Source organism: Ruditapes philippinarum, unplaced genomic scaffold (assembly GCF_026571515.1).
Source record: "Ruditapes philippinarum isolate M1 unplaced genomic scaffold, ASM2657151v2 ctg123_1_1_1_1, whole genome shotgun sequence".
NCBI lineage: Eukaryota > Metazoa > Mollusca > Bivalvia > Venerida > Veneridae > Ruditapes > Ruditapes philippinarum.
Window position 1 is genome coordinate 277,119 of NW_026864861.1, and position 25,479 is coordinate 302,597.

Below are 25,479 nucleotides of genomic sequence, written 5' to 3' on the forward strand. Positions count from 1 at the left end.
ATCAAAGTCGGTTATAAAGGAAGTAAGTTGATGCTCATATATGTATTGACTTAAATGACTAACAATTTTGAACGAAATTGTCTATGATAGATATGTTTCCAAAATATCATTTAGCTCAATAAAAGCAGCAATGCCTCGTATGGGTGGACAGGAACTCGTACACCAGGTTTTATAATGTTGATTATTTCTTTAAATTTTGCACTGCATGTTTCTTTTTCTTTTCCGTACAACTGAATGCACATGTTTACATCATCTGGATTCAGTATTTTTTAAAAGTGTACCTTATATTTAGAAAAAAAATAAATCGGGCTTCCCGAGGAGTCGGAAATTTTTGAGTGGATTCGTGAGAATTCCCAATTTTGAGCAATTTAACCCAAACCCGTTTGTAAGGCTCAAAAAAAAAAATCTCTGATTTTTTTACACCAGTTTTAAATATCAAAAAATCCTGAATCCCATAGTCTTTGAAAATTACAATAAAACCCAAGCTTCGATTTAAACTTTTTATCTTTGGTTTGCGTGTTTTCTATACATAAAAATTTAATCCCCCCCCATACTGTGTCAAATGATATTAAAAGCGGTTGCAGAAAACTCACCCTGCTGTTCTCTGTCCCGTTATCAGCCCTTAAAATTCTGGGAGCCAGTTGAAAGTGTTTTAAACAATCAAGATAATATTTTGCGATAACTGCTGGGTCGTTATTGCTAGATGCTACTTCAAGCCACATTATTCGTCGACTTTAACCATCGATGCATCCATGAATACAGAAACCAAACGGTTTTAATTTGTCGTACCCGTCAATATGCCATACGTAATTAGGTCCTCTGACCGAATATATCCTTCGTTTTAACTTATGTGCTTTTCGTTGTTCCGTTGCATTTGGGTTTAGATGCCTCATTATTTGCATAACTTCGTTTCTTTTAATGACCACACCATGATCCTTCATGAGCCTTTTCCACATTGATCTATAACCTATACACTCCCCACTAACCCGCATCTCCTCTTTTATCATATTTATAATATTATGCACCGGCGAGTATAGAGTAGGGCGTCTTCTTAGATTTAAACTTCGTAAAACACGCTTTAATTGACGAACGCTTATTTTAATTTTGTGGTAGCAGAACAAAAAAAGGACTATTTCAGAGTCCTTCCAAAAAGTATATTTTAATGAGCTCATTTCTGGTAAGACCATTTTCAAAATGTGGAATATTTGACGGCACAATGGTTTCTACGCAAGAAACTAAACATGCACATAGCAACAACGTGTTGAAAATGGTGTAAGCCATTATTTGAATCTAGTTACTTTAGCCGCATCTTGGCTACTCAGGTGGACAACTTCTTGACCAAAGTCTTTCCGAGTCCCTGAAAATAAACATACATGTACTATAAACATTTTTTCTAACATGATTGTGAACTGTCAAACTATACATTTTGTCAGCATATATATAATACCCCTGTAAAGAAAATAGCTAGCAGAAATTTAACCATTTTCAGCTTCTATTTCATTTCAAATGCATTAATTAAAAGATGAATTTTATATGAACTTATGAACTTATATCTCCAGTTACAGTTACATTAAACGATGGATTTTAACAAGTCTAATATCTCCAGTTACAGCCAAATCTAACAAACCTAATATTTCCAGTTACAGCCAAATTAAAAGATGAATTTTAACAAGTCTTATATCTCCAGTTACAGTTACATTAAACGATGGATTTTAACAAGTCTAATATCTCCAGTTACAGCCAAATCTAACAAACCTAATATTTCCAGTTACAGCCAAATTAAAAGATGAATTTTAACAAGTCTTATATCTCCAGTTACAGTTACATTAAACGATGGATTTTAACAAGTCTAATATCTCCAGTTACAGCCAAATCTAACAAACCTAATATTTCCAGTTACAGCCAAATTAAAAGATGAATTTTAACAAGTCTTATATCTCCAGTTACAGTTACATTAAACGATGGATTTTAACAAGTCTAATATCTCCAGTTACAGCCAAATCTAACAAACCTAATATTTCCAGTTACAGCCAAATTAAAAGATGAATTTTAACAAGTCTTATATCTCCAGTTACAGTTACATTAAACGATGGATTTTAACAAGTCTAATATCTCCAGTTACAGCCAAATCTAACAAACCTAATATTTCCAGTTACAGCCACATTCACCAATAAGATTAAATCCACGTGCACTGTCTTCACTATCCATGCCAAAATGGCCGAGTGTCGAGAAACTCGTGTGTAAGTCGTAACAAATAAGAAATAACTAATAACTCGTAACAAATAAGAAATAACTAAAAACATATAACAAATAACAAAAAATGTCCCTCCAGGGCTTCCATACAAATCCGTTAAAGACGCCAGCAAAACATTTTCCGACCTCATTTCAGTCACACGATTTAATTTGCTATGTATTTATATGAAACTATTGTTCCCCGCCTGGATAATTCGGAAGGACCAAAAAGTTAACGTGGTTGGCACACCATCACGTGAAATGCGCGAAACAATTTTTATTCGTCATTCGGGCATTAAGACGCAAGAACAATTGGAAGTGGTATCAAAATGAAATATTGAAAGAAGCTGGGACCTTAAAGTTAAAAACGGTTTATAATATATAAGTTTGTTAAGGTATTTAATTAAAGGATCTTCACTGAGGTCCTAAAACCTAAACACATAAAAATAAATTCGTACATAGATAAACTGCAGGACAAATATACAAAAGATGTTAAAATGTATAGGGGATGTTCAAGTTTTTTCTGTAAATACACGATTTATTTTCATCAAGTGGTATGAGAATAAATATTTCATGAGTGGCGGTATCCACGAGTGAAATGTGATAATTTTCATGCCACAATATGAAAATAAATCATGTATTTATAGAAAAAACTTGAATTTTCTGTTTATTATATACATTTGTCTCTATTCTTAAATTACAATTTAGAAAACTATTCCTTAAATTTGAAAGAGAGAAGTCCGGCAAGACACCAGTGAATACACAGAAAATATGTTTCACTAAAATCCTTTTTTACAGTGAAGTACGAAAATGAAAATAAGCGTTTTATTTCATCAATATTTCTCAATATTTCATTTAAAGGTATATAATAAATATATGTACTCTGATTTGATTTCGATATAAATTCTATTTTGTCAAGGATCTTAATTACAATGTAATATATAAATCCGCGATTATGTGTAATTCTTGTCCGATTTGGGTTTTAAAAGCGTTTAACCACTTTTCATTTTTGGGTCATTTTGCACTTATACTGGAAAAATAGAGTGAGCGAATAATCTGAAATCTTGCACACAAGTTAACGTGCATCCAATAGTATATAAATTTAGAAAAAGATATTACCAGTTTCGTCATAGCAATAACGTTTATTAGAGATGTAGATTTATCTATATCTCTGCGTTAGTTTTAAAAAATTCATACCCTGGTTTGTATATTTTAACTGGAACAATAATAAAATTTTGGTCCCAGATTTTAATTAGAATAGGAAACACATTTGTGACATTGTAACAAATGTGAACAAAAAAAGTAAATTACATGAACACTGACTTATTTTTTAAAAAATCAGCATCAGACTAAAATAACAAAATTGAAAAAAACAACAACAAAAAAAAACAGATTGCAAAAGTAGAAAATAAAAAATATTCATAAGATTGTTCAAAATGCAGCGCGTATATATCACATCTACACTAATTTATTTCTGTTGCTCTGGCTATTAAAACGTTCAACGGCGCCTAGCTAGAACTGACACTGACAATTTCATTGATAGGACTGGTATAGAATTCTATATTTTTTTTTGTTTTTTTATTTGATTTTCACGTGTAGCCTATAGCCGGGCAAGCCACTTATTTGGGGTAATCTCAGGGGCACGTAACTTATACATGCGTCTGAAATATCTTTTTTCCTTTTGTAATGTTTTTCAGTATATTTTTCCATATTTTCAACCAAAAAAATCCATGAAATATTTCTGTTACCTTTTTCATAAGAGGTAATTTTAATTCTTCTAAGTTTTGCCTTAAAAGCGTTTTAATTTTGCCGCCGCCGCCGCTGCCACCGCCGCCAACACGACCACCACCAATAACAACATAGTATGAGTAAGAAAAAGTTTTGTAAAATGCGTAAGAATACAACACTCGCTGTATCTGTAAAATCCACAGATCCGCTGATTTATATAAAACTCGAGTTCAACATCTTGCGACATTTAACGATAGTGTTGCGACATTTAACGTTAACATTGCGACATTTAACGGCAAATGATTTTGCGACATTTAGCGGAGGTTGCGACATTTAGCGGCAATGGTGCGACATTTAGCGGTAAATGCGACATTTAGCGGTGTTGTGACATATAACGGCGCCACAATGATTACCGAAAATGATTTCATTTTTTTTTTTTTTTTGCATATTTTGACATCATTTTAGTTATTTACGTGGACTGTTTACGGCGTTTGCATGGTGCAAATTGCTTTCTGTTCACCTAACAATGTTTTACTTTTAAAAACATTTCTAAACTTTTTCATAAAAAAATAGTATTAATCTGAGAACATGCTGGTAAAAATTGCATTATCTAACTTCTATGTATTTCATATTTATATAAAACATGAAAAATACTCCTAGATCAAATTTGTTATGTATTACGATAAAGTTTTCTTATTATTTATGGCATCTTCTTGCAGCGACTTCATTATCTATCAAGACAAAGTTTACGTAGAGTTTTATTGCAGTTAAAACGATGGATAATAAATCAAACATTGAGTGTTACCACAATATCGTACTAGATAATAAAAGAAAAAGCAAAATTTCATTCTAGGCTCTGTACACATTGTCTTAAAATTAGTCAAATACCAGTGTTTTGTTTTTAATTGCAATTTGATAAGTAATAAATAATCATCAATAACTTCAAATATATTGGTATAATATTTCTAATAGTTATTCATAGTGTCGAGCACAGAGAAGGTGGTGTGACGAATATATACGACACTTCTTTTCACTTAGCCTATAATTTTTCAAACCAAAAGCAATATATCGTCTAATTTGAAAGACTTTAAGGTAACATTTAATAGATCTTTACCGTCCGGCGACTTAATCTACTCATGCAAAAGACCAATATTAAAGATCTACCCACCCAACAAACCAATATCAGTGATATATCCACACAACATGCCAATATCAGCGATCTACCCATGCAACAAACCAATATCATCGATCTACACATTTAACAGACCACACTATCCGCGATCTACATACGTATAGACCAATATCAGCAATCTAACCACGCAACAGACAAATATCAGCAATCTAACCACATAACAGACAAATATCACGGTCTACTCACATACCAGACCAATATCATCGATCTCGCCACGCAACAGACCAATATCAGCGATCTACCCACGCAACAGACTAATATCAGCGATCTACCCACGCAACAGACCAATATCAGCTGTCTTCTCTCGCAACAGACCAATATCAGCGATCTTCTCTTGCAACAGACCAATATCAGCTATCTACTTACGCAACAGACCAATATCAGCAATCTTACCACGCAACAGACCAATATCAGCAATCTTACAACGCAACAGACCAATATCAGCTATCTTCTCTCGCAACAGACCAATATCAGCGATCTACCCACGCAACAGACCAATATCAGCAATCTTACCACGCAACAGACCAATATCAGCAATCTTACCACGCAACAGACCAATATCAGGTATCTTCTCTCGCAACAGACCAATATCAGCGATCTACCCACGCAACAGACCAATATCAGCAATCTTACCACGCAACAGACCAATATCAGCAATCTTACCACGCAACAGACCAATATCAGCTATCTTCTCTCGCAACAGACCAATATCAGCTATCTACTTACGCAACAGACCAATATCAGCAATCTTACCACGCAACAGACCAATATCAGCAATCTTACCACGCAACAGACCAATATCAGCAATCTTACCACGCAACAGACCAATATCAGCAATCTACCCACGCAACAGACCAATATCAGCTATCTTCTCTCGCAACAGACCAATATCAGCAATCTACCCACATAACAGACCAATATCAGCTATCTTCTCTCGCAACAGACAAATATCAGCGATCTACCCACGCAACAGACCAATATCAGCGATCTTCCCACGCAACAGACAAATATCAGCGATCTACCCACGCAACAGACCAATATCAGCTATCTTCTCTCGCAACAGACCAATATCAGCAATCTACCCACGCAACAGACCAATATCAGCAATCTACCCACGCAACAGACCAATATCAGCAATCTTACCACGCAACAGACCAATATCAGCAATCTACCCACGCAACAGACCAATATCAGCTATCTTCTCTCGCACAACCAATATCAGCAATCTACCCACGCAACAGACCAATATCAGCAATCTACCCACGCAACAGACCAATATCAGCTATCTTCTCTCGCAACAGACCAATATCAGCGACATACCTCGGTATTAACCGGCAAATATCTGCTGTCTTGTCATGATCTGCACTCTCCAGTTAGTATATATATTTTTTAATTTTCCCTAAAAAGATGAAGGGTTTTGTCCAGATTGAAAGACGGACAATTTTGTTGAAAATTTGTAGCGTGTGGAAGCGATAAACAGTTTAGCAGATTGACATTTTATGTCCAAATTAGTCGTTTTTGAACACATGTTCTTCTTTAAATTATCAATATTTTCTTTATTTACATACAATAAGCCAAAATTTAATAGTTGTAGTAAAAAATCTAACGATTACAGTGTATGCCTCTAAAAATCAGTCAAAATATGAAATAACAATAATTCATGTTGATACACTACAATGCATGAATTAACATGCTATTTAAAATTGATCATCAAGTTTTACTTAGTACATTGTAGTAATACCTTAACAAATTGCACAGTAATTATGCTACAAGAATTACACAATAGCGTTTCTACCTTACTTGACTGTTGATATGTTTGGTATTGTATTTTCTTATATGGACTTTCCAGAGAGAGAGTATATAAATACTCATAAAGTGGTAGGATTCTGGAGAGACGTTTATAGCTCGTTTTTGTGTTAACGTGTGACGGCTGATAAACACATGATCAAGGATGTAGTTAACACTGGATTTTTAATTCATATATGTATCAGAATCGTTCACACTGGTCCGAATAAAATGGTGATTTAAAGGGAATAACAAAATACAAAATATGGAGGTATAATAAAAGATAAAAATTATATACTTATTTATTTATTCTTAATTATTCTTTTTCTTTGTATATTCTATATTACATTTTTCTTCTATTTTTCTTAGAATTATTTGGGTGTTAAAGTCGATTGGTCTATAAGAGTACAATTTCCATAAATTGTTTAGACATAAATAAAAACAATAAAAATGTATCATATTTTATATTAAAACTTTCTTTAAATATAAAGCGTTGACAAATTTCTAAGTGACTTAGTATGAACATTTTTATGATGTAAAATGTTATTGAATTCTACAACATTTTATTATCTTCTGTATGAATATATATTATATCATATTTATTGTTATGTCTGGTACTATACAGTATCAACGTCATTATTTTGTTTATTTCATACCTTCTAATAGACCAATTCACTTTTAAACAAACAATTTAAATCAAATTATCACGAAAAGTGTATTAAAGGCTCAACAAGCCCCCGATTATCTTTTTTTTAATTTCTCAAAATTTTTGTTATTGGTGTTTTATTGATCAATGGACGGATAATATTCTTGCAAATTGTTTATCACTTGTTAATCACTTTTGAATTGATGAATGAATATCAAACACTCGACAATTACATAGAGTTAATAGCTATTACCAGTAATTATTTGATAAAATGAACGATTATTGTGACCACTGTATTCTACAAAATAAACATACATTTTAGGATTCTGTCAATTGATACGTAGGCATAACGACATCATTGGATAAAAAGGATATTCTTAACACAAAAGATACTTTTTTACAAAGCAGTTATAGATATTATACATGTAAATGTTTTGACAAAATCCAGTCAGACATTATTTCATTTATCTTAAAAAAATTACCACATTGTTTTACTGTCAAATGTGTCAACCAGAATCAAACTCGTTCGACGGACGCTACGATTGCTACTACCTTCACTGTTCACATCATTTTTCTCTGCCTCTTAGGAAAAAGACAGTAGTAATTTATCAATAGCCCATAGGTCTGTCATTGTATTTCAAGACAATTTTACTCATATTTAAAGAATTTCTCTGGAAGCTATTTCTATTTGTAGTTATTTTAAAGGTTGATATGAAATGTTTTTATTTGACGGAAATAAAAAGCAGATGATATTCATTGATCGACGTCATTATTCTTTTGAGTCAAAGTAATGTTCCATGGCTACATGGGACTAAAATTTAGTTTAAAAGCTGAGGTTTAAAAAGTGAATAAGCATAACATTTGAAATTCAGCCCAACTTGACAATGAAAAAGAATGAGCATAATATCATATAAAAATGAAAGGTATCTTCATTGGATAATAAAATAATGTATCCGAAATTAAAATGAATATCGATGTCTTTTTCTTTTTTGTTTTCATTCATTAATTAATTCATTCATTCATTCATTCATTCATTCATTCATTCATTCATTCATTCATTCATTCTTTTATTTATTTATTTATTTATTTTTTGTTAACTTTTTTATTTATTCATTTTATCTCGGTGAACATTTCATTTCTTTTCATTTCATTTATTGGCAAATCTTTGACCATTTACAACATACTAAATGTAGTCAAGACATACAGTTAACAAGGGCATTATCGGCCGTAATGTTTTAATCAACAATGACTAATTCATTATTGAGAGTATGCAGAACCTAACAGTAAAAAATGATATTCAGGTCCAATGTTTCCACTTTAACATACTTGACAAAAAATTTTATTTCCATTCAAAGAAATAAAAAGGTCCAGTTTCTACGGCTAAATTATAAGCTTGGTATTTAAAAATATGTAAGTGATACTTGATAAAAGGAAAGCAAAAGATTGAGTTGACAAAAAGGACAAGAATATCTTCTAGACAGTCATCTAGTTTGTGTTTATACCATAATTTCTCACTCGCGCGCCCGAATACACCTTACAAGACAAAGTTGCATTTTATGTAGGGAACAGTTTAAGTTTAAATTAAAATTTAGTTCAAACTATTTATGAATTTTGAATAAAAGTTGGCACTTTTGTTAACAGTTCCTTATTTTCCTCGTCGCTACCATCTGTTATTCCTAATTATAATTATTTGACATCATATAGACATACAACATGTTTGTCGTCAATAAACCAAATGATGTCACGGAATTTTTTTTCTATGCCCGATGTAGTTTAACATATTTTTATCAATTATCCTTTTTAAGCATGTTAGAAAGAAAATAAATATTTTTCTTGCATCATAGTATTTAACGTTCAAATGCTTTATGTTGTACAACAACAATGACCTGGCACTCGTGCATTTGAACTAGTAGTCGGTAAATTCCGTAAACGTAACGATAAACGTAACGATGTACATGTAAATTGATATATAAATGTCGATATCAAACTGTTAAATTGCCGACTTAAAAATCCCTTTTAGCGCAATCGGTAAAAGAGTTTCACTTGAAGAATTCCAATCCTTGTTTGTTTGTTTTTTGTATTTGTTTTTTTTCTTCTTCTTTATTTAAAAATTGCCATTCTCTTAAAACTATTGCAAACATTTTTGTTGTGTGGTATTTTTGACAAATGCTTACGCATAAACGATTGCACAATGTCACGTAGAGAACCGTTGAAAGATACTGAAATGAAATATAAAAAAAATGATTGTGTATTTAAACACTACTAAAAGGGTAAATTATCCTAAAACCAGGTGTAGTAAAACGATTTCAAATTATTTCTTGCAAGTAAATTCAAAAAGAAATAAAATCATAAAATGGTGTTGGTAAGGAATCGAACCAGAGGTATTCAGATCGGTAGCCGACATCTTTACCAATACACAGCACATCTCACTGACAATATATTCGATAGATACTTCAAAAAACCTTTACGAAAGGGTCAATATTGTTGGACAATAATTAATCACTCAGGTCTATAGGCCTTTGTGACTATATTATTGTGCATTTGAACTCGAACAGTACATTATTCTACAACAATGCACTCCGAATCGATATCTATTTCCTGAATAAAGTTATTATATTTTGATATAGTAAATATCATTCAGTCTTTTTCATCTGTGATGTTTTCTATAAAGCATGTATTAAGCTCCATAAGTAATTTTTTTTTCATATATTATATAAATATATATATGGCGGCGGTCTACCAAATAGTTATTTAAGGGAGTGTATACATACGCTAATTTAGATTTTAGCTATTTTCTTTATGTAATATCTTCAAATTAAAGACAACTGGAAAAAAAACGGTTATATCCCATAAATACGATCGACATTTTTGTATCTATGAACATAAGAACATTATGAAAGAAATAATTTAATAATTTAATAATAAATAATTTTCAATCTATAGAACATTGTTCCAAACCATGTGAGTGAGGTTAGACATTCAGTTGTTCAATGTGGACTTAAATTTAAAAATTAAAAAATATGGTAAATAAGTGTGTTGCAATTGTAAAATGAACTTAAGCTCTATAAAACAGGAAATTAGATTAAAATATATACTTATATATATCAAAACAAAGGTAAATGAAAAGCAAACAGCATTTTAAGCAACAGAAAAAAAATATTTGGATTTAAAAAAAGAACCTCGTGGTAAGAGTTTTTTTTAAAGAGGTGTTTTTTTTTCAGCAAACAAGTGAAATTTCAAAACGATGGTAGTTTCAGGCGTATAATTTGATCGTTTTTCCTGCCCAAGGCCGGTCTGTTTTTAGTTTGACTTCTTTTAAAATTTACAGGGAAGAACTGAATATAAGAAGAGTTTTCATTGGTAATTTTAAAATCACAAAATGAAATCTGGAAATTTCCTTGGCCATTCTAAAATAAAATGTTAAGGATAGTTCTCAACGTAAATGTATTAATGCCATTAATAAATCAAATTTAAAGGATAGTTCTAAAATAAAATGTTACGGACAGTTCTTTAACTTCCTAGTTAAATTCTTCAGATAATTAAATACTGTTTTACAATACTTCTTACATTCGGATCTCATTATATTTTATAGCGAACACTTTAATTTACGTAAGTACTAACAGAGTCTTTTTTACACAAGATCTAAATGTTTAAATTTTGTCCAAAATAATGAGAATTATATCAGATTTTAATATGATGTTTAATAAATGTCAAATATATTTTATGATTATTGATGTGTTCAATTGATATAATGTTTATAATTTTCATATTAGTTTATATTAATCAAGTGTTTATAAAAAATAATTGCCTTACCGACTGCATAGATGTTGTTGTTAAGAATTGAGTTCACATACCGAAACACGACAGGTTTGTTAAGAAACACAAACATCTTATACATCTTAAAGTGTTTCATTTTTCAAGATTAATAACCCTAAAAGAAATAATTACGTCATTGTTATAAGCCTGCTAATATTTCTACATGACTTTGCGTGGAAAAGTAAGAACTAACACCTGCAAGTGAACCGGTTTTATTTTGGCCGAGTATATTTTTTACAGGTACCTCTTGTTTTAAATTGGCACAAATGGTGCTTCCAAGAGAATACGGTGACCTTTAATGTATGATTAAATTTATTCCTAACCTTACATGTATGTAACTTTAAGAAGAAGACTCATCGGCAATAAAAACGGAATGGTGGTGATTTTCTATTCTTGTTATTTTGTTATTTTATTAATTATTTTTTATTATTTTTAAAGAACATTTGAACGGAATAGAACATATATACTTTATTTCTGACTTGGGCTCAACACCCATCATCATAACATACATATACATGTATAATTATAACAATGTAATTATTAAATTATTTTTATATCATAATTACTATTATTTATTTATTTATTTATTATTAATTTTTCATTATTTGATTATTTCCTATTATTTTTTATATTATAATAACTGTTATTTATTTATTCATTTATTTTATAATAACTAGTATTGTTATTATTATAATTATAAATATTATTATTATAAATATTATTATTATTTTTATTATTATTTTTATTATTATTATTATTATTATTATTATTATTATTATTATTATTATTATTATTATTATTATTATTATTATAATTATTATTATTATTATTATTATATTATTATTATTATTATTATTATTATTATTATTATTATACCAAAAATGTATAATTATTATTATAATTATTATTACAAAAATGTATTATTATTATCATTATTATTATTACTATTATTATTATTATTATTATTATTATTATTTATTATTATTATTATTATTATTATTATTAAGATTATTATTATTATTATTATTATTATTATTATTATTATTATTATTATTTAGAAAAAAATCTTAAGACAAAAAAAGTTATCTTTGAGTTATCTTTTGATTTTCTTTCCATCTAATTTTAGTGACAGACAATGGGTGATGCAGTCGAAGCATCTGTACAATTCAGAAATAAATCTGACGTGAACGATGATACAGTTGACACTGAAACTGATGCACTCTCTAAACTCCACAACTGGGAGGACGACATCGTGGGAGGATACCTTGTAATTATTTGTAAGTTTGTAAGCCTGTACTTGTAAAAAGTCACACATATTAGAAACTTGCTTCTAGTTTATGTTCAATTAGACCGGACTGATTTTGAGAATTTGGCTCCCTATAAGATGCTAGAGGCATTTTGTAGTACAAGTGGTATCTTGGTGTATTTTACCTATTTAAGGTATGCTGAATCCGATAAAGGTGGATACCAAATTGAAAAACTTGATCTTGACCATTGAAATGGCCATTTAAAATGACCACTAAAATGGCCGCCAAATTTCTTTATTATAAATGGATGATATATCAAAGAAAGAAAAAACCTGAAATTTGTCACAATGCATGTTTAGGTAAAAATAAATTAGACACCAAAACAGAATTTAAAGCACAAAACAATCCAATATGGCCGAAAAATCCAAGATGGTAGACATTTTTCTATAGGCTAATATAATAGTAATATAGAAGTAATATTAAAAATAGTACTGAAAATTTTAAGGCATTTAAACATATTAAGGGTTTACGCAGCGAACACTACACTCTTTCCTGCCCTAAATGCTATATTTTATCTGGCACTCTATGCCTTCAGCGTTAAGATGTGTGAGGGAGTTAAAACGTTTGCATGCAAAATATACATTAATTAAGGCATTGTTCTCTGAGTACTCTTGGGTTTTGGTGTTCGTTTTCTGTTATCGTTCGTCGTCTTCGTTCTTCTGTTATCGGTTCTCGTCGCATTTCTCTGCTGTCAGGTATTCTGTTATTAGTCGTGACTTTCGTTCTTCTGTTATTGGTCTTCGTCGCAGTTCACTTGTTGTCAGATCTTCTGTTATTGGTCGTGATCTTCGTTCTTCTGTAATCGGTCCTGGTCTCAGTTCTTTTGTTGTTAGATGTTCTGTTATCGGTTCTCGTCTCTGTTTTTCTGCTATCGGTCGTCGTCTTCGTTCTTCTTCGTTCTTATGTTATCCGTTCTTTTCTATTCTTTTGAAATAAGAGTCATGATCTCCGTTTTCTTGTTGTCAATTTTTCTGTCATAAGTTCCCGTCTATGTTATTCTGTTATCGGTCCCTGTCCTGTTCTGTTATCGGTTGTCGACTTCGTTCTTTTGTCATCGGTTCTTGTCTCTTTTCTTCTGTAATCAGTCCTTGTCTCCGTTTTCTTGTTGTCAATTCTTATGTAATCGGTTCCCGTCTCTGTTATTGATCACCGTCTCCATTCTTCTATCATCTGTCATCGTCTATGTTCTTCTGTTATTGGTCCCTGTTTCTGTTTTTCTGTTATTGGTCGACGTCTCTGTTTGCTTGTTGTCAGTTCTTCTGTTATCGGTCCCTGTCCTGTTCTTCTGTTATCGGTCGCTGTGTCTGTTCGCTTGTTGCTAGTTCTTCTGTTATCAGTGGACGTCTATGTTCGGTTGTTGCCAGTTTTTCGTCCTCGTCTATGGTCGTTTGTCGTCAGTTCGTCTGTTATCGGTGGTCTTTGTCCTGTTCTTCTGTTAGCGGTCCTCTTCTGTGTTCTGTTGTTGTCAGTTCTTCTGTTATCGGTCCCTGTTTCTGTTCGCTTGTTGCCAGTTCTTCTGTTGTTAGTGGACGTCTATGTTCGGTTGTTGCCAGTTCTTCTGTTATCGGTCCCTGTCTCTGTTCTTATGTTATCGGTCCTCGTCTTTGTTCACTTGTTGTCAGTTTTTGTCTTCGTTTTTCCTTCTGTTATCGGTCGTCGTCTTCGGTCTTGTACTTTCGGTACTTGTTTCCTGTTCCGTTAAGGTCTTCTCTTGTTTCTATCGTTGCCGTCATTCTGTGTCTATGTCCTGGTTAGGTCAATCTCGTAGTCATTTATTCGTTCAGTGGAGTAGCGGGGGATCGAACTCACGACCCCTTGATTTGTAGGCAGACAGTGTTACCACTGCACCATAGCGCCCGCTCTGAATAATAACCATTTTTGAAAATCCTTTATACATTTAATACTATTTCAATGGCTAACAAAGGGTGTAATACAATTATATTTTAACACCTCTACTGTGTAGCCTACCCACGTGACTTTTATATGGTCAAAGAAAATATAACTCGATTTACAACAAATAATATTTTTATAGATAACTTTGCTGTTACATTAAGATATCCTATTTTATTTTTTTATTTTTTTATTTATTTTGGGGGGGGGGCAGTATATATTTTAAAACACTTTTTGTCTCGGTTTGTGTTGTGTTTATGGCATTGAAATGACATTTTTTGACATTTCAAAATATTTTTTAAATATTCATTACCACAATAAATCCAAAATATATGAAAACACAATGAACAACTTAAATAAATATCATAGCTACAAATAATGTTGAAAATTACGGAACACCTGAAGTGATATTTTCCACACTTTCTTCCGGAATTGAATTCGTTTTTATGAGATAATAATTCCCAATTAGAAATATTATTTCGTTTTAACGAAATATAAAATCTTAATTATGAAATATTGATTCGTTATTACGAAATATTATTTCGTAAATACGAAATATTAATTCGTTATTACGAACTATTAATTTGTAATTATGAAATATTAATTTGTTATTACGAAATATTAATTCTTTGGTAATATTTATAAACTAAGCTTGTGGTTAAATATAAGTCAAGTAAAAAATCATAAAAAGTGATTTTTTCAATCTTATTATTATACCTTAACGCGCTAGTAAAACAGTACTGTATATACTGTTAATTGAGCCATTAGGCTTATTATTGGCTATATTTGGTGGCCAATCTCATTAAAATCTGATCATATTAAATAATCATCTGATTTTGACAAGAATAATTAATTGCATCATATTGTATCATAATTTTAATGACCTATTTTAGTATTTTTAAGCGGCCATTTTGGATTGACCTTCTGAAGGACAAGGTCAATTTTATTTTCTTGGTATCCACCCTCATCGTCTTTAGCATACCCATATTAGCTTAAAACACTCAAGATATAACTTGTACTATAAAATGCCTCTAGCATTCATATTTTCTTAAAATCAGTCCTGTCTAAATGTCCTTTTAAGTTACTAGATATAATTTACAATTAAATTCTTACTTTTTTAGAGGTTGTTAATTCTTGGTATATTTAAGCAGCATACCTTCAGGTTTATGTTTATTCTCGTGAAAAAAATTAAAATGTATAAAAAAATATCGTAAACTGAATAAAGGAATGTAAATTACTAAGAATGACGGAAGTATACAAAAAAAGTCCTTACTGCGTTACTTACACAGCAGTAGAAATATGGTGATACCTACCCTCAAAATCAGTCATTTATCGCGCATAACATATTTATTATCATTTGAATATTGAATTTTTTACTTTTTAATATCTTAGTACAGATTTTTCAATTTGATAGTATGATGACTCACCTACAGCTCTAGGCATGTAACTTTAATTTACAACCAATACGGTTTTTATTATCGATGTAACCCTGGACTGTTTCTGACAGCAAATTGTGTTTGAATATTCCTTTAATATATCACACTGTTCTTGTTTTCGGACGGCAAATTGTGTTTGAATATTCCTTTAATATATCACGCTGTTCTTGTTTTCGGACAGCAAATTGTGTTTGAATATTCTGTTAAAATATCAAATGGTTAACAATTTGTTTTGGTTTCTCATTTTTTTTAGTTATACTTGCACTAACTTTGAATGCGCTGGTGATATATACGTGTCTTCACAACTGGAAATCTCTCATCATGTCAGATTACTACATCTTAAATCTAGCCTTCAGTGATGTTATACTTCCCATAAGTGCCTTTCCACTGCCGATATCATCTTCATTTAATCATCATTGGTTGTATGGAAAAACAGGTAAGTGTTATGTCCCTTTTTAATATCGCCCTCCTTTAAAATCTCAAACATTGTAGAGAAAGAAAAACATGTAAGTGTCACGTCTCTTTTCAATATCGTCCCCAATCAATTTCCAATACAGGTAAGTGTTACGTCCCTTTCCAATAGCATCTCACTTCAAATAGAAAGAAATACAGGGAAATGTTACGTCCCTTTTCAATAGCACCTCCCTTCAGTTCTCAAAGATTGTAAGAAATACAGGTAAGTGTTACTTCCCTTTTCAATAGCGCAACCCTTCTCAATTCTCAATGATTGTATATAAATGCAGGTTCACGAGTCACTTTTCAAAAGCTCCTCCCTCAAATTCTCAAAGATTGTATAGAAGGAATACAGGTCAGTGTTTCGTCCCTTTTCAGTATCGCCCCCTTCAATGTTCAATGATTGTATACAAAGACAGGTTTAAAGTGTTTCGTTTCTTTTCAATATCGCCTCCCATTGTGTTGAAAACAGGAAAATGTCACGTCCCTTTTCAAATTCGCCTCCCTTCAATTCTCAAAGACTGTATAGAAAAAACAGGTAAGTGTTACGCCCCTTTTCAATAGCGCCTCCATTCAATTCTCAAAGATTGTATAGAAGGAATACAGGTCAGTGTTACGTCGCTTTTCAATATCGCCCTCTTCAATGTTCAATGATTGTATACAAAGACAAGTTTAAAGTGTTACGTCCCTTTTCAATATCGCCTCCTTTCAAACCTCAATGAGTGTATATAAGTACAGGAAAGTTATATTGTCTTCTGCTATTCATCATCACAAGTTCAATTAGAATATAGGTTAGTGTTCATCTAATTTCATCTCTAATATCATCACTGGTTGAATGGAAATGCAAGTACTATAGACTGTGCGAGTAGAAATAATTTGTCATCACTTTAACATCTTTAAATGAAAAGTTTTGATCGTAATGCGGTTTAGTATTTCTTTGGTAGTATCGTTATTTCAAAAAGTTCGTAGCATTTAGTTTCTGCAAATTGATCTTATTTCGATTGTGTTGGAAGCTATAAGCAGTATAGGTATTTGTTATCTTAAGAAAGTAGCATTGAATTTGATTTTTTTTTAAATGTAGAAAAATGTTAAAGCAAGTTGTATTTTGACTTTTATACTAAATGCAAATTTACTAAATGCTTAAAAGAAACAGAAGTAAAAATAATTTAAGCAAATGGTTAAATAGTAATTTTCTGCAAACTTTGTTTTCAGGATGCGTTGCTTACGGCTTCCTTGGCTTTTTCTTTGGACTTGTCAGTATTACAACATTAACTCTTATGGGGCTCACACGTTACATCAGCATATGCCATCCTCACATCAGTAAGTGTTTGAGCATATTTGGCAGACGATATTATGATAAAAAAAAGCACATGTCTCTCAGGGTAACAGTTCCTTTTAGCAACCCGAGATCTGAAATAACACGTGAGGCGATGTCTTATCATAACAGCATGTAAATAACTTCAAATATACTTTTTTTGCTGATTACTTGTCTTCTACCTTTTATGTCCGTGCATGAATTAAAGTTCGGAGAGGGCATCTGAAGTTTTGAAACCTGTACTGTGTTTTGTGCGACATGTGCGACTAACATCCCTATCCCCCACCCATCGTGATATGAGGCCGCCGGTCGAAAACACCAATATACAACCTGAAATAATTAAAACATCACGATACCATATAGCAGTAAGAAATGTAAGAAACATAAACTTAATACTTCATTTAAACAATGTTCCATTTTTTTTAAAAATCAATGGATAAAATGCGTAAAACAACTTGCCTAAATCTATATAAAACAGCTTTATTTATATACGAGTTCAACGAGTACAATACATCCTATATCAGATGTTAGGTTTCCGGCTCCCGCTCCCTGTCCAAGAGCACAAATCGTGGTTGAAGAATTTTCCAAGCGTCCGTGTTTTTCTGATTAACACGTAAGATGCGTTGGTCCTCTTTGTAATATGTGATGATTTAAATATCTGAACTATTTGTACTAAATGTCAGAGATCCACAATTGTTTGATAGTACACTTGATCTTCTAATTTGTGTAACGACTTTAAACAATTTATGTTATCTGAGATGTGAAATAATAAGCATTTCTTATTATTCTATTGTAAGTGCAGTTCTGCTCAAATTATTGGAAATCAGCAATTAGATTGTCTTTGGCCATTTACATTTACAAGAAAGACGCTAAATACAATGTTAACATATATACATACCAAATATATATACAGACAAGTGTGGATGCAATTTTCTATTTGAACATAAACGGACTTGTAACTATAATTCATATACTTATAATTTAATCCATATAAAAGGCGAGTATTGATATGTATATAGGCTTTATTATCAATGTATTTAGAATCTATTTCCTGAATATCCCAGTAGGTAGAGCACACGACTGATACTCTTGAGGTCGTTGATTCGATACCTACTTGCAACTATTATTTTTGATAATTTTGTTTATTTAATATTTATATAACTTTTCATGGTCATTAATCTTCTTTCAAAAATGTTCTTTTCATATACATTCTTGAATATTCTTATCCTAAGAAGTTAAGTATTATAGTTTATTGATAGTATATCTATAAAAATGAATGTTTGTACTTCGGGTGTGTGTATGCTAATTTGTGATATTGTGTGATGTTGATATACTGAGTGTGTGTTATTGTACTTATGATTTCGTGAGACTAACAAAGGAATATTCCGTGCGGGAAGTGTTTTGGACATACTGTGATCTTCTGATGTGGACATTGGACATTGGTTAGTTTGAGTGTTGAACAATTGAATTTCGGACAGTGTGTTTAACATTAGGACATTGATTAAATTTTAGTTGTGGACAAATGAATTTTTGACAGATAAACTTTAATCACATAATCTTTGTATTACTATAAATAACTTTTTTCCTTAATGAAATAAAATGTATCATTGTTGCTGCTTAATCTTCTCTGTTGCGTTAAGCTCGTAACAGTATACATTGAATTTACGCCATTTGAAAGGTAACATTAACAGAAATTGATAAAGTTACAATCGAAATCCAAAGTAAATATTGTGAAAACCAAGACAAAATATAATTATGTGGCATAACAAAAATCGTTTTAAAGTTCAAATAATTTTTAAGAATTCGTTTGGCAAATAATACTTTAACAAAATGTTTTTCTTCATACAACTTGAAATTTAGGTGACTCGCCGCGTCAGACTACCGCGATGCCCTTGTACCATTTTAATTCGCATCCCGTTCGCTCTCATAATTGTTATTGATACCTGTTGCTAGGGACACGCTCTTTTCGTATCACTGCGGAAGGCACTTAGCAAGTCGTGCAGTATATATTTCAGTTACTCGATAACAATTTTATAAATGTCAGTAGAATAACAAGATTCTGGTACATGTAGTTTGATGTGATTTCATTCTTCTTTTATCTTTATTTCCTCCATAACTGAAGAGCATTCACATCGTCTCCTTTTTATAAAAGAATGTTGATTTATTATATCCCAATAAAAATATTTCTAATATTAACTACCGATATTCGGATCAATTTATCTCGCTTCCAACTGTCCAAATATGGCTTTTAGTCATATACTAGTAATATTATATTCATGTAAATTTTAATCTAATTATCATCTTTCCAATTGCCTAAAATATTTCGTGTTCTTCTACAGCCAAGGATAGAATACTGGCAAACCTGATTTCCCTGAGTAAACCGTTTAGATGTATAGAATATAACGTTCATAGTGAACTCTAGAATTAATATCAAAGAATTTTTTATTTTACCATTACAGATATATCCAGCAAAAGGTTCATCAAAAATACGATCTTGTTCACATATGCATACTCCATCACATGGTCATCTTTACCTCTAACTGGCTGGGGATCGTACTCACTCGAATCGTATGGCACGTCATGCACGTTACAGTGGGATGAGAACAGAGTATTCATCACGTTGATGTCCATATTCTGTATCAGTATGCCTTCAGTAATTATGGTCATTTCATACACATTGATATTTCATAGAAGCCGGAGTAGTCATCGAACTGTACGAGGTAGTAATACAAACACAACGAAAATGTCAAGGAAAGAATCATACCTGATCAAGGTGATTACATTTTTCTGAGTCATTTAAAAATATGTAATGCTCAAATTTGATACAATAAGTGAAACGTATTTGAAAACATTGAAATTGCTACACTGTCTCTTTAATAATAAAATCAAAATGTTTTGACTTCACAGAAAGTATATATGTTATATAGTAGGTCACAATATGAATATATAGTATTATCAACACACAAATGACATCTTTCTAAGAAAGGACCTGTTTTACTTTACATAAAATAGGGAATACAGCTTCCAATACATATATTGTACATCCTTTCATGCACATTTATAAGAATTATTCAATAAGAATTTCATAAGATTTCAATAAATGTTTGTGATAAAATTATTTTACTCAAAGATGAGCATAGTATATTTTAAAGGTATATATAGCTAAACATCCGCTGAAAATTATTGTTGAAATAAAACATATTTCCAAAGTACTAGTATGAAATAGATATAGTAAAATGGCTAAAAAACTATTGCAAAATGCACGAAAACATTGTAGAATAATACTTTGCTCCAAGACATTGACTTTTCCTGTTCAACGTACAATATTCATTTGTGTTAAATAATAGATATATCCATTCATGTCACAACCGTAAACAATTATGGTACAAATACATGTATATTTTAACTGTTGGTAAATTTTATTCAACATGTTTTGTAAGATATAGCTTTAATACCCTTTAAGTTAACAAAAGGTAATATTCTATCCATGTGATATTCTCATGGATAGTATTGCTCCACGTGCCACAACGTGCATATTAATATTTCGCTTGACTTATTGTCAGTTGTAGTTTCCGATGTCTTCATCTTAATACCGAGAGCTCTTATTCAAATGCTACTCATTCTTTTCGCCGTATAATGCCACCTAATAAATTATGTGCAATTCAGTGAATATTTGGTAGGTACTCTATTCGAAAGAATCCTTCTACAGGTGTGTCAGTACTCAAATACCGACTTTAATAAAAATGGCAAATGTCATTTTGATATCCTTTTAAGATATTTATTGAAAATGTGTTGATCTCTTTCTAATTGATTAAACATGAACATTTGCATGGATGTTTTGAATGATAATAATACTTTGTTCTAGAACAATTTATCGGGTAATTTTGGATCATGAATCTCACATTTATCTTACCAAGTACATCAATATAATAATCATTTCATGGTTTGTTCTCACATATATTGAATGATATTGTCAGTATAATTATGTATGGTATGACTGACTTATCATGAACCAATACACTTTTAAATCAGACTTGATTGTTATGACTAATGTCATTTTGACACGTGGAAGATATATTTGAAGTATAGGTGTTTTCCTACTATAATAGTTTTACGGCGAACGTACAGCTGAGAAGTACAGTACAATGATTTCAAAAAAGCAACACATTTCAACTAACTTCGCAACTTGTTTATGCCAAACACTCAAAGGTAAAATAAATATACGGACATTTCCTCCCCCCTAGGTCATTTGCTTCGCAACATTAAAAGTGAACAATTGGACACTTGTGCCCCCGGCCTACACACTCCAAGTGGAACTGTAGATATAGACACCCCTATCCCAATAAGGGACATTAATTAGATGTGGCATTTAATTGAAAGATAAGCCATAAACTGCATTTATCACACAGCCATACATTTAGCAAATTGGAGAGAGTTTGGCAAGTTCACCTGGATACAAATGTCCAATGATGCATTGTTGACTGAGGCATTTGTCCTTGGCATCTGTCTCAATAATCTTTTTATTAAAAATCTCCATAAATTGACAGCAACCATGTTCATGTAGAATGCGCCATTAATTCAGAAGAGCGGCGTTATAATCATACAGAAATATTAGTTTCAACATAGTTTACTTCAAACAATGAAAACAACATAGTATTGATACTTTTACAATAAATAGACACACGAATGAAAAAAAGATAAGAAAGCTTATAAAGGTCTTGTATATATTTGTACTATGCAGTTAAATTATGACAGTATTTGTAATATTGTTTGAACCAATGGATTTAATTTTTAACATATTTGGAATAAAAAATTCATATCAAAGATAAGGCTGGTGAAACTAGCTATTGTTTAAAAGATCTTATTTTTAAGAACATAAATGATTGAATGGAATGAAAATTTATACATGAACTGCTTGAACAATTTTAGAATTAATATCATGGCTAAGATTCTGGTCTCCGTTTAGTAAGATGTGAAGTGTTAGAGTACAGAGGATAGAAAACGCTTCAAATATTCTGAGTCTAATATCATTATACAGTTTATACAGTTTATTTGGCTAAATCGGCATGACAAAATGCCTGTGACCATTTACAAAACTTTCGTGTTTGCCAAGACAGCAGAAATATATGCAATATAAATATAACATTCAAAAAGATATATACATCAAAAGATCATTTTAACAATATTGATATAATTTGAAAGTAGTTAAACAAATAGTTCCATATCTGTTTTTAAGGAGGAGCCATATTTGCAAGCAATTCTGCTCATAATCTCATAATAGCAACATTTCTTACATTTTTACTTGACAAAAGATTCAAAGTACTAAAACAATAGTTTATATAACATTTTTCAGGCAGCTCTCCATAATTAGGATAACAGAGTAACAAATGGTACTCGTTTTCAACATGAGTACTTCACAATTTACAGATACGATCATTTATATCAATTCCAACAAATCTACCATTTTCAACTACTAAATTATGTGACGACAATCTTAATCGAGACAGTGTTTGTCTATAGGAACTTTTTTCCTACTACAGTCAAATATTTTTTCAAAAAAAATTCTGTCTTAAACGAACTGTAAAATTTAAGGTTTGGTTAATTTGCAATTGTTTCACTCCACTCTTGTACATACTGGTCCTGTAGTCTTTGCTTTAATACAGGCATATATTAATATCAAAATTTGTTTCATTCCATAAGTATCCATAACCTAAATTATTTACCAATGTTTTCACAGACAATGTCCAGGAATTATTTGAATTAAGATTTTCTGGTGACTTTAATTCTGAAAAAAGTTATACATCAGTGAACCTGGACAGTTCATTATCTTTAATCGTTGTTTTAAAGCTCGCTCTTTACATAATACAGACAATGGATAACGACCAAGCTCACCCAGTACAGCAACATTTGATATCTTGGTTCTAACACCAAGAATTCTCTTGCAAAAACGAAAATGAAGTTTATCAATTTCTTTATAATTGTATACTCCCCATACTTCTGAGCCATATAGAAGTATGGGAACTACAAGATAATCAAACAATGATAACTGTGTTTTTATATTAAGATTTAGTCTACTAATAAACGATAGGAGATTGTTGTATGCTCTGAGGACTTGGTCGTTTAAAACATGACAGCATTTTTCATATTACCGGTATAGTAAATTTTAGCACCAAGGTAACAAAATTAATTAACGATATCTAGCTAAGCACCATTAACATACAAATTGTAATTACACTGTGTTTTTCTTTTCTCAAAAATACGTATTTAAGTCTTACCAGCTTTGATTTAAACAAGTAAATATAAATGTTACCAAGAAAGGATTTCAAACTGTTTGGGTTGGTTGTAAATAGAGCTATATTATCAGCAAATAATAACATATGTACAGATGATAAAGATAAATCAGTATCTGTTAACTGTGACACATCAACAATATTTTAAAATCATTAACAAATAAAATAAATAATAGAGGAGAGAATGGGTCCCCTTGTTTAATACCAATAGAAACATTAAACGTGTCTGAAATTGTCAAGGAAGCTGCGAAAACTGTATATTCACTGGCTGAATAGGATTTTCCCAATCAAGCCCTGTTTTAACGATTGAACAGTTTTTTAAATATGAGTTCAATATTATAATACATATTTTCTAATCTAGTACGATTTCTTACATTTGTATGGGGTAATAGTGGAATTGTTATACTTTAAAAACTTATCTGTTATAAATATTTGCAACTTAGCATTTAATTTAATTTATTTTATTTTAGATAACGTTTGCAATGTGTTGGGGCTTTATGATTTCATGGCTGCCGTATGCGGTTGTTTCCATGTGGACGGCCTATGGCGACATAACAATGCTACCTATACGACTGACTGTTGGTGCCGTCCTCCTGGCAAAGACATCCACTGTAGTGAACCCAGTTATCTATTTCTTATTAAGTAATAAATTTCGTCCATTACTCATTCGTTCTTTGAATTGTAGAGGAATACATTTGATTTTTTATAAACAACGAAAGAAATGTGACATGAACAAAGCAACTATACCGTTGATGCCTGTCGAATGTACGCCAAGACACGAGTCGAACCCAATTCATTCTTCTGACACAGCAAGTAACTCTGAATCGATAGCACCTAAACTGTTGGAGAATTTTACAACTGTTGATTTGTGATACAGACAAGTTTACGTGGGTTATATCATTTCATATGACATTACTTTGCTCATAACATTGCAAAAACATAAATATGTTTATTCAATGCAATGCAATGGATTGCATGCATTAGTGCATGCATTACAATACAGAACAATACAATACGAAACAAAACTTCACTTTGCTTTTCCATTATATGGAAAAGCATATTGCCAGTAACGCGTGTCTATACTTTTTTGCAGAGAGGTGACTGGGTGAAATTCCACGTTTCAATGAGAACAGAGGTACATTGCCTACAATATGTATTTTATAGTATAATAAAACACGTACGCTCAATACAATGCTCGGATACTGAAGTTAATTATTGGTGGAGATATGTGCCTCTACATGAGAAAATTATTTTAAAAACATCTTATGAACACTGCGCTGGTAGTTTAAGAACGGCACAATTCTTCACAGCAAAAGTGAAATATTATATGGATTATGCGATATAATTACGGAATAATGTACTATTTTTAATATTAAAGACAGAGGTGTT

At 31.3% G+C, this 25,479-nt stretch overlaps 2 protein-coding genes across 2 annotated transcripts; both read left to right on the forward strand.

The window, feature by feature from the left end:
* The first annotated feature begins 2,214 nt into the window (after positions 1–2,214).
* LOC132727063 (uncharacterized) lies at positions 2,215–6,483 on the forward strand. Its single transcript, XM_060712473.1, has 2 exons — positions 2,215–2,240; positions 5,496–6,483. Exons 1-2 carry the CDS (start codon positions 2,215–2,217, stop codon positions 6,481–6,483), a joined length of 1,014 nt encoding a protein of 337 aa, XP_060568456.1.
* Positions 6,484–12,531: 6,048 nt separating this feature from the next.
* On the forward strand, positions 12,532–24,962 carry LOC132727064 (opsin-5-like). The gene is made up of 5 exons (XM_060712474.1): positions 12,532–12,676; positions 16,286–16,468; positions 17,698–17,805; positions 20,260–20,573; positions 24,561–24,962. Exons 1-5 carry the CDS (start codon positions 12,535–12,537, stop codon positions 24,960–24,962), a joined length of 1,149 nt encoding a protein of 382 aa, XP_060568457.1. The 5' UTR covers positions 12,532–12,534.
* Positions 24,963–25,479: the final 517 nt, after the last annotated feature.